The 11,424-nt window shown below is 39.0% G+C and overlaps 1 protein-coding gene across 1 annotated transcript in view; it reads left to right on the forward strand.

Moving 5' to 3' along the window:
- Window positions 1–11,424, forward strand: part of ZMYM6 (zinc finger, MYM-type 6) — a gene marked incomplete at its 3' end in the record, with an annotated part of 54,496 nt that overhangs the window by 22,893 nt on the left and 20,179 nt on the right. Inside the window, exons 3-10 of the mRNA XM_015572776.1 lie at window positions 2,533–2,617; window positions 3,308–3,557; window positions 6,345–6,519; window positions 6,616–6,807; window positions 8,596–8,746; window positions 9,483–9,599; window positions 10,387–10,658; window positions 10,823–10,973. Coding sequence (XP_015428262.1) covers window positions 2,533–2,617; window positions 3,308–3,557; window positions 6,345–6,519; window positions 6,616–6,807; window positions 8,596–8,746; window positions 9,483–9,599; window positions 10,387–10,658; window positions 10,823–10,973 — 1,393 coding nt within the window. The remainder of the gene's footprint in view (window positions 1–2,532; window positions 2,618–3,307; window positions 3,558–6,344; window positions 6,520–6,615; window positions 6,808–8,595; window positions 8,747–9,482; window positions 9,600–10,386; window positions 10,659–10,822; window positions 10,974–11,424) is intronic.

Raw genomic sequence — 11,424 nt, forward strand, 5'->3', positions numbered from 1 at the left:
GAGGTGGGAGAGCCTCCCGCCACTGCCGCTGTGCTTACCAGCTGTCAGCCTGGCTTATGGCTGAGTGGCGCTCCCCCTGTGGGAGTGCACTGACCACCAGGGGGGAGCTCCAGCTCTGCCCCCCATTGCCCTGCTGGTCGCCGCCCCCCCATCTCCGTTCCCTCCCTCTGCTCGCGAGCACCCACCTTGGCTGACTGCTGCTGCCTGCTCGCCGGCCCTGCCCCCTTCTGCCTGCTCATTCCACCGCTTGGTCGATTTGCATATTAGGCTTTTATTATATAGGATAATAAAGAACATCCACTTAGGATTGAGTGGAGTTGGATTCATTCATTCAACAAATATTTATTAAATGCTGTAATTATAGTATATTATACAGGCAGCCCTCAGATTATGTCAGACTCGACGTATGTCATTTCGTGGGTATGTTGCCATCTCCCATTTACAGTATTTTTTTTAAATATATATTTTATTGATTTTTTACAGAGAGGAAGGGACAGGGATAGAGAGTTAGAACCATCGATGAGAGAGAAGCATCGATCAGCTGCCTCCTGCACAACCCCTACTGGGGATGTTCCTGCAACCAAGGTACATGCCCTTGACTGGAATTGAACCTGGGACCCTTCAGTCCCCAGGCTGACGCTCTATCCAGTGAGCCAAACTGGCTAGGGCCCATTTACAGTATTTATAAAAAAAAAGTTTCATCATTTTGACATATGTACATATGTGTTTTTTATTATTTATTTACCGCAAGTAAAAGTCAGGAATTGTTATCTTTCTTTTAATTTTTTTTTTACTGTTTCACTTCATTATTGCTGTGTATGTCCTCCCATGTGAGTGACATAGGTGCTTATGTAGGTGAGTTCTGACTTATAGTGAAAATCGCGTTAGGTCGCGCTATAGGAACGGATCTCTGACATAACCTGAGGACCTACTGTATAAGGAAATGGATTAAAATATACATTTAATCAAAAGGGAGGAAGACAGATTTCTCAGAGAGAGAACCAAGATGGCGGCGTAGGGCCTGCACCCTCTCACAATCCAAGACCCCTCAGTTGGGATGTCGGAGAGCTGGTTTTGGCCTGATCCCTCAGGCCAGGCCGAGGGACCCCGCTGGTGCACAAATTTGTGCACCAGGCCTCTAGTGAAAATAATAATTATAGCTAGTATTTTTCTGTGTAAATCATGCTTAACTTTTGGCTAACTGTAAGGCATCATGCTACATACTTTGTTGGTATTAAATCATTTATCCTTCATAATGGGCCTACAGGTTAGATAATATATTTTATAAATAAGAAAGTTGAAACTAAAGAAGATTAAATAACTTGTCTGAGCCAAGATCACATCTGTCTGTCTACTGTCAGAACCCAGAGTCTCCTCTGTTGTGCTATGTTGACTGCTGGCTGTTGAGTATATAGATGTGGGAAAACAAATATGGTCCTTGTCCATAGTGGACATGGTCCTTTCAGTCTTGTGTGTGTGTGTGTGTATGTGTATGTGTGTGTGTGTGTGTGTGTGTGTGTGTGTGGGTAGGGCAGAAGGAAGGGTGTTAGTTGGGCGTTGTCCAGTGCACTGAAAGGTTGCCAGTTTCATTCCTGTTCAGGGCACATGCCCAGATTGTGGGCTCGATCCCCGGTAGGGGAGTGTGCATGAGGCAACTGATGGATGTTTCACTCTCACCTTGATCATTTTCTCCTTCCCTCTCCCTTCCTTTCTTTGTTTCTGGGAAAAAGAAAAAAGAATAAAGACAGTCTTACAAAGATAGGTATATATATTTTTAAATTTTTGTTTCATGATTGTATTTTATTTTTAAGCACTTAAAAATATGTTAAGGGTAAATCTGATTTGGACTGTGATGATTTTTAAAAATATATATATTTTTATTGATTTCAGAGAGGAAGGGGGAGGTAGAGAGAGATAGAAACATCAATGATGAGAAAGCATCATTGATTGGCTGTCTCCTGCATGCCCCCTACTGGGGATCAAGCCCGAAACCCAGGCATGTGCCCTTGACTGGAATCAAACCCGGGACCCTTCAGTCCGCAGGCTGATGCTCTATCCACTGAGCCAAACCAGCTAGGGCTGGACTGTGATGATTTTAGGCATAATGAGCAGAAACTCTTGTGTCTTTTCTGCTAACAGATATGACAGCATGTAAATGTCTTGGCTGAAATTACTAATTTTACAAATTCTAAATAATTCAGATTAATTTAATTTATTGTTCCCTTATAAACACAGTCTAAGAGAAGAGTAGTGCTCAGCATGGAAATGCTGTATATTACGCCTGTATATGAAGGTTACATTTGAAAAGTAGATATAACTATTATGAAAGGCTTTCCAGTTCTGAAAGATCCTTTTTATAAAGATTAACTGTTATAATAACTTGTAAATTTTGACTTTTGAGGTAGTTGTGAAGGTGATTACAATTAGGATATAGAAAAGGTGAATATGACAGAATTAGGCTTTTCTTGTATTTCTAGTTTACTTAGATACTAACACTATATTCATTTCTCTCTCTCTTTTTTCTCCTTTAAGGAGTATGGACATGCCCCAAAGCCAAAAATTCAAGGAAGTGAATTGAAAATTAATGCTGTGTTTTCAATCAGTGGAATTCCTCTTGGTAAGCAGCAGAACTGAAAAAGTTAATTATAATGAATATTTGTTATATTCTGACTAGTAGAATTTAGGGAAAGCACCTCATATAAGTTTTTTCTTCCTTTAGACAAAGCAATGCTTTCACACTGAGTAGCTGGTCTTGACCAGCATTTAAAAAATATATATATTTTTATTGATTTCAGAGAGAAAGGGAGAGGGAGAGATAGATGGAAACACCAATGAAGAGAGATAATCATTGATTGGCTGCCCCTTGCATGCCCCACACTGGGGATCAAGCTCAAACCCGGGCATATGCCCTGACTGGGAATCAAACCATGACTTCCTGGTTCATGGGTCAGTGCCAGCCACTGAGCAAAACCAGCTGGGCTTGACCAGCATTTTAAAAGTGGAATAAGATTACTAGTATATCAGATAATGCATGTAGTAAGGAAACATTATTTCATGAAACTACTATGTCAGTTATTAAATTATATTCCACCTACACATACACATGTATGTACATGTATGCTGGGTTATAATGTGAAACATGGTTTTTACTAGGGGTTCTGGTTTTAGAAAGTTTGAAATCCCCTGGAATGCTTATTGCCTCATTTATATTGGAATTTAAGACTGAGGGAATTGTCCTAAAAATAGAGAATATTATGTGTTTATATTGATACTAAAACTTTTCTTTTTGTTTTTTTGTTTTTAATAGCCCAACAGTTGACCCCAGGCTTTCAGTTTCCTCTTGCATCAACTGGCCCAAATAGATTGCTTCCTTCAGTTCCAGCTATAGCTTTGCAAGCTGTTTGTTCTGGTTGTAAAAAAATGCTTTATAAAGGGCAAAACGCATATCATAAGACAGGATCTACTCAGCTCTTTTGCTCCACGCGGTGCATTGCCAGATATTCTTCACCTGTCTGCCTACCACCTCCTCCCAAGAAAACCTGCACAAACTGCTCGAAGTATAAAATTTTTAATTACATCTTTTTACCCTTTTTGTGTGTATACTAGAGGCTCGGTGCATGGATTTGTGCACCGGTAGGGTCCTTCAGCCTGGCCTGTGCCTTCTTGCAATCTGGGATCCCTTGGGGGATGTAGCTGTGCGCAAAGCAGCAGGTAGCCAGGGAGGAGCCAGAGTTGGGGCTGGGTGCCGCACTACTCCCGCTCATCTGGGCCCCCCTGCGCCTGCTGCCACTGCTGCTGCTCGGTAGCACTGCCAGGGAGGTGGGAGAGGCTCCCGCCACCGCTGCTGCGCTCACCAGCCATGAGCCTGGCTTCTGGCTGAGTGGCACTCCCACTGTGGGGGCTCACTGACCATCAGGGGGCAGCTCCTGCATTGAGCATCTGCCCCCTGGTGTCCAGTGCTCATCATAGTGACTGGTCGTTTGGTCGACCGGTCATAACAGTCACCTAAGCTTTTATATAGATAGATAGATAGTTTAGTTCAAACATGCTTTCGCTACTTTCAATCTCTTTAGCTCAATTCTGTGGAAATAACATTTTAGCTATTGAGAATTTGGCAGATTATAAAGTTTTTGTAACATTAAAGAAATGATTTGGTGTAAAAAGTATTGCCTAAACCAGTTTTTTTTAATCTCTTTCAGTTTAAATTTTACTATGGAAAGAAATAAACAATTTGTGGGAATTGCAGGATCATTCATATAGCCTGTAATCAGACAACAGCCATTCAAAATTATTTATCTTGAATGTTATTGAAGTATAAGATAAAATAATATCACTCAAAATAAAATAGTATGTGAAAATTATTTAATTCATTAAAAGGTTAAAAACTCTCAATGGCCACAAATATAATGTGTTTATTTCTAAAAAAAATTCTAGTTTTGTTGGGGATCATTGTTGCTTCAAATAATGCATAGATTCAGAAAGAGAAAGGAAAGTCACATAAACTTCTTCTACCTTAGTACCTTTGAAGAATTTGGCATGTTTTGCCCATTTCTGTGGTAATATAATTCTAGGAATACAGTGTATTGTCAGTAGTCTCTAAGAGCAAGAAAAGTTAAGAGCTTGGTTTTAGATCATGGCTCTATTACTTATTAACTGTATGACCTTGGGCTAGATATTTTTATTTGTTTAAATTTAAATTCTTTATTGTTTAAAGTATTACATGAGCCTCCTTTCTCCCCTCCCCCATTGATCTCTCCCCAACCACTCCTACCCCCCAGCACATGCCCTCACCCCCCTACTGTCTGTGTCCATAGGTTATGCTCATATGCATGCATACAAGTCCTTTGGTTGATCTCTTACCCCTTCACTCTCCTGCCTTCCCTCATAGGTTGGACAGTCTATTCAATCTTTCTTTTAAAAAAGTATTTTTATTGATTTCAGAGAGGAAAGGGAAGAGGGAGAGAGAGATAGAAACATAAATGATGAGAGAATCATTGATCAGCTGCCACCTGCATATCCCCTACTAGGGATTGAGCCCGCAACCTGGGCATGTGCCCTTGACCAGAATCAAACCTGGGACCCTTCAGTCTGCAGGCTGATGCTCTGTCCATGGAGCCAAACTGGTTAGGGCTCACTGACATATTTTTAACGGTAGGTGAGTTTTAGAAAATTTATCAAATCGTTATTGTTGTTCTTTCATAATTTACCATGGAATAGTTCTGTATAATAAAGATGTACAGGATGTATAAGGCAGGATATTGGAATGATTAATTCCATGGACTGTAGAATCTGACTGCTGGGATTTGTATTCTGGCTTTACTGCTTCCCAGCTATGTGACTTGGACATTTTTGATTTAGTCTCCTCATCTATCAAATGGCAATTATAATAATACTTATAGAGTTTTTGCAACAATTAAATTGGATAACTTGAGTAAAGAGAAGAATGCTGGCACATAGTTATTATTCAATGCACGTTATTATAGTATATAATATTATTGCCATTATTTTTTTACTTTGTGGCCTGCACTAGTATTTCTGATTAATGACTATTTCCTTCAGTTTTTATGCTTGTCAGAAGAATGGCAATATTTAGCCTCTGTTTTTACTGTCAGTGCTTATTGTAGGTGAACTTTTATAAAAAACATCTCAGTTATTTGTGTTCTTTTGTCTTATTCTTGATTCTGTCCTCTGATACCAAGCCTTAATAATCCTTTTGTCATCTGTTTCTTTGCAGATGCCCTTGACTGGAATCAAACATCTTTTTAGTTATAGCTAAATTTTATATATTATGCTAATATTTTTTTAACATACTTTTTTTTGAGGTTTTTTTAGAGAGGAAGGGAGAGGGATAGAGAGATAGAGACATCGATGAGAGAGAAACATCATTGATCGGCTGCCTCCTGCATGCCCCTTACTGGGGATTGAACCTACAACCTGGGCATGTGCCCTGACCGGGAATCGAACCAGTGACCTCCTGGTTCATAGGCCAACGCTCAACCACTGAGCAACACCAGCCGGGCAGGATCAGTGCTCTTTATAAAAGACCCTGCAGAGCTCCCTTGCTGCTCTGCCAGGTGAAGATACAATGAGATATAAATTTGGTATTATGAACTCCATTTTATACAGGAGGAAATTAAGATAGTAATTGTCTTATTCATTGTTACTTAGCTGATAAGTAACAGAACTAATCATTAAACCCAGGTTTCCAGGTGCCATACACAGGGTCGGCCATTTTCTACTATACAATACTACCCTTAGTAAATGTAGTTATTTTAGCTCACAAAGAGGAAGAAATTACAGTTTTGAAAAACACATTTCATTTTGCCTTTGTTATTTATTTTTAGAGACCTTTTAAATCCTAAGAATGTGATCACAGCCCGATTTGGAAATTCCTCTCCTAGCAAAGATTTCTGCAGCCAATCATGCCTTTCTTCTTATGAACTAAAGAAAAAACCTGTTGTTACCATATATACCAATAGCACTTCAACTAAGTGCAGTATGTGTCAGAAGAATGCTGATGTAAGTTACATTTTACCTTTATTGGGATTCTGCTCAAAGATCAGAGATTTTTAACTGGCTCTTATTTTGTATGCATATATGTGTTTTTTCTCCTAGATTCGATTTGAAGTTAAGTATCAAAATGTGGTACATGGTCTTTGTAGTGATGCCTGTTTTTCAAAATTTCACTCTACCAACAACCTCACTATGAAATGTTGTGAGAACTGTGGGAGCTATTGCTATAGTAGCTCTGGCTCTTCCCAGTCCCAGAAGGTTTTTACTTCAACAAGTGTCACAGCATATAAGCAGGTATGAATATCAGTCTGTTGCATATAGTTGGGCTCTCCCCTCCTGAGATGGCTGTGCAAGAATGAAGTGCACAAGAAAAGAGTGAGCGCTTGCTCTGGCCAGTGTGGCACAGTTGGTTGGGCATTGTCTCATGCATCAAGAGGTTGCTGGTTCGATTCTCTGTCACGGCACGTGTCCAAGTTGTAGGCTTAATCCCCAGTAGGGGGTGTGCAGGAAGCAGCGGATCAATATTATGCTCTCACATAGATGTTTCTCTCTTCTCCCTCTCTAAAATCAGTAAATTATTCTTTTTTTAAAAAATATTTGTATTGATTTCAGAGAGGGGGAGAGAGAGATAAACATCAATGCTGAGAGAGAATCATTGATTGGCTGCCTCCTGCACGCCCGCCACTGGGGATCGAGCCCACAACACAAGCATGTGCCCTTGATCGGATCAAACCCGGGACCTTTTGGTCTGCAGGCTGACACTCTATCCACTGAGACAAACCAGCTAGGGCTTCTTTTTTTTTTTCTTTTTTAAAGAATGAAGATTAACAACAACAACAAAAAAAACAAAAAAGAAAAAATATTTTTTTAATGTGTTTTGGAATGAATTATAATTATTTTGGCAACATTACCTACTTAGAATACTTTAGCTGATTTTTGTTTATATTTTTGAATAATGCATTCATTTGGTTACTAAGTATATCAATTTGTGTCAATTTAATTCTTGCTGAATGACTTGGGTCTTTAAAAAGTTCCATTTTTACAAAAGGATATTAAGTAATAATTAAAACATTTTTTAGTTAGCAAGTTTGATTTCTATTTAATTCCTCTAAGCAGTTGGTAATGGACATTCATCTTGTGAAAAGTATTACTTTTCTAGGAATTGCAGCCTTTGGCAGTCTGGTTACTACTGTCACAGGAATAGAATCTATTTTATTGATATACTAGAGGCCTGGTGCATGAAATTCGTGCACTGGTGGTGGTGGTGGGGGGGTCCCCTCAGCCCGGCCTGTGCTCTCACAAAGAGGAAGGTACCCCTCACTCCTTACTATCTGCCTGCTTGCTGCTCCTTAGCACTACCACGGAGGTGGGAGAGGCTCCCGCCACTGCTGCTGCACTTGCCAGCCATGAGCCTGGCTTCTGGCTGAGCGGCACTCCCCCTGTGGGAGCGCACTGACCACCAGGGGGCAGCTCCTGCGTTGAGCGTCTGCATGCATCATAGCGACCGGTTATTCCACCAGTCATTCCACTGTTTGGTCGATTTGCATATTAGGGTTTTATTATATAGGATATATAACAAAAACAAAACAAAACAAACAAAAAAACCCACATTGTTTCTATCTCCTCCTCCTAAAGAGTCTTACTACTTAAATAACATTAAAGGTGGTAAATTCTTTCCTAGATTGATGTCTAAGTCTGCTCTGAGGATGAGCCTTTGGTTCATGCATTACCTGGTCTTCTCTGATCATTTGTGATGAGAAAAGTATGTTATGACTATCTAATTCATTACTTTTAATGTATTTTGTTGTTGCTAATCTACCTGAGTAGTTATTAATTTTCTTCAATTTACATTTTATTATTATCTGAAAAAACTTACTTTTCCCATATCCCAACTTTCAGAGAAGTCTATGTTTGGTGTGGCCTCACTGTCACGCTCAAATATTTCAACCAAAGGCAGTGGTTGTAGGTTTCTTTTCTTTTTCTTAAACAGTATGTATATATGTATTGTATGATTAGGTGTGTGAATGTTATTTCTTTTTTTTTTTTAAATTTTATTTCTTAACAGATGTATTTTCTTAACAGAATTCAGCCCAGACACATCCGTATGCCTTGGGGAAATCATTGAGGCCCTCAGCTGAAATGATTGAGACTACCAGTGACTCAGGAAAAACAGAGCTTTTCTGCTCTATTAACTGCTTATCTGCTTATAGAGTTAAGACAGTTACTTCTTCAGGTAATGTTTAAATTTGATAAATTTGTAGATTTACTAGTAGTAAATACTGAAGAAGAATGTAAATGCTTTTCTTTCATTTTGTTGGAAACTAAATTTGCACAATATTGGTTTAGTTTTAAAGAACTGATTTTTATTTTATTTTATTTATTATTATTTTTAATATATTGTTTCATAGTCCTGGATTTAGAAGTTTGAAATTGAGGTGTCTGCAGGGCCATGTTTCTTTTTTTTTATGTACTTTATTGATTTTTTACAGAGAGGATGGGAGAGAGAGTTAGAAACATTGATGAGAGAGAAACATCGATCAGCTGCCTCCTGCACACCTCCTACTGGGGATGTGCCTGCAACCAAGGTACATGCCCTTGACTGGAATCGAACCTGGGACCCTCCAGTCCGCAGGCCGACGCTCCATCCACTGAGCCAAACCGGTTAGGGCTAAAGAACTGATTTTTAAATGAAAATAGTTTTTCTACAGATTTCCTTGGTTGAGGTGTTTGTGTGTGCATGTGTGTATGTAGTCTCATGTGTGAAAAAAAACACCCACATAAGTTCCAAGTTAGTTTTTGTGTAAATGGAACTTAATTGAGGATGTTATAGTTAGCTTGACAGGTTATTATAAAGTTCCTTGATTTTTATTTTGGATATTATTATTTGTGTATTTATTCTAACACATTTTTTTGGGATTATTTGTTCATCTGTGTAACTTATTCATTGGTTTTTATTTTTTGTTACTAAGGTGTCCAGGTTTCGTGTCATAGTTGTAAAACCTCGGCAGTCCCTCAGTATCACCTAGCTATGTCCAATGGAAGTATATTCAGCTTCTGCAGCTCCAGTTGTGTTGTGGCTTTCCAGGTATGAGCTAAGATAGTATGTTACCCCTGCAGTTCTCTTAGGCATTGATCTATGGCAAAATGTTAACTGCTGAAGGTCCATACTTATAAAAGGTTAAATTTCAGTTAGAAAAAAATTCTGTTCAACTATGGTGATGTGTTCATGTATTTCTTCCTCTCATCCTGGGCCAGATGCATAATGACTCCTGGCATGGACTTGGGAGCCTTCACTTGTCACATTTTGTCTTCACTCTCAGAGAAAGTAGAGTTTAGAGATCCTGCAGGGTGGGAAGATGCCTGATGCAATGGCCCTGGCACTAGAAAGAAGACACCACTGGTGACCACTGTGCTCTTTTTTTCTTTTTATTGTTTCTATTGATTTCAGAGAGGAAGGGAGAGGGAGAGAGAGAGAAACATCAATGATCACAGAGAATCATTGGTCAGCTGCCTCCTGCACACCCCCTACTGGGGATCAAGCCTGCAACCCAGGCATGTGCCCTGACTGGGAATCGAACCGTGACCTTCTGGTTCATAGGTCGATGCTCAACCATTAAGCCATGCCAGTTGGGCACCACTGTGCTCTTAATAGCCATCAGACCTGCTTTAATTTATTAGGGTCATATACACTAGAGGTCTTTGTCTGGAAAGCCTGTATTTGTCAGTCCTTCTATTCTGGAAGTATGCCATTTAAACTCTTTCTGTGTACTACTTTATAAATTTTAAAGCAATTTATTAAAATGAGAAAATGAAAATTACCAAGTTCTGTTACTTCTTAATTGTTAGTCTTTGCCTTATTTGTGTTCCTTTCAGATGTATTTGACAAGCCAAAAGGAACAACGTCTTCAGCAGTGCCCCTGTCTCAGGGCCAAATATGCCCGCCCTCTGGGTCAACAGTGTCAGCAAGAGGAGGTAACAGCACCTCCACGGCTCCCCCCAGCACTGTCAGTGGCCCTGCTGCAGCCAGTCTCCATTCTCTTGCTGCACAATCCCAGCAAGTTGCTTCAGTCCATGCAGTTGTTAAACTCAAGTGTCAGAACTGTATCAATCTGTTTGCCAAAAAACCAGAACTTCTTTTCTACAAGGTAAGAGAGATCATGTGAAAGATTGAATTTAAACTTATCCAAGAAGCATTTTTGTCTCTTCATCTGTGAATTCATTTAATTTGCTTTGAAACGAGAAGGAAAAATATTTTTTAAAGATAAAGCAACTGCTTAATTAGGTCTTAATGACTGTTCTTTCTTTACAGGGTAAAATGTTTCTCTTTTGTGGCAAGACTTGCTGTGATGACTACAAAAAGAAAAATAAAGTTATAGCAATGTGTGACTACTGTAAACTACAGAAAATTATAAAGGAGACTGTACGATTTTCAGGGGTTGATAAGCCTTTCTGTAGTGAAGGTAAAGGAAAAAGTTCAGTTTTATCCACAGATCATGTGGTTGTGATGTATTTAATATGGGCTGGGCTATTCATCCACAATCAATTTTCAAGTAATTTTTGTTTTATCAGGTATAATTTGAAGTTTTTTAATTGAATTTATGTTTAACTCATTTAAAAATTTCTTTTTATTTCTTCTGTTCTGCTTGTTTATTTTGATTTTTAGATTCAATTGTTGATAGATATGTATTTATTGCCATTTTATTGTTCATATTTTTTATCTTTCTTTACCCTTCTTTTTCTTCAAGATGACCCTTTAACATTTATTTTTTTAAAATATATATATTTTTATTGATTTCAGAGAGGGAGAGGGGGGGAGAGAGGGAGAGAGGGAGAGAGGGAGAGAGAGAGAGAGAGAGAGAGAGAGAGAGAGAGAGATAAAAGCATCAATGGTGAGAGAGAATCAGTGATTGG

Source organism: Myotis davidii, unplaced genomic scaffold (assembly GCF_000327345.1).
Source record: "Myotis davidii unplaced genomic scaffold, ASM32734v1 scaffold88, whole genome shotgun sequence".
Taxonomy (NCBI): domain Eukaryota; kingdom Metazoa; phylum Chordata; class Mammalia; order Chiroptera; family Vespertilionidae; genus Myotis; species Myotis davidii.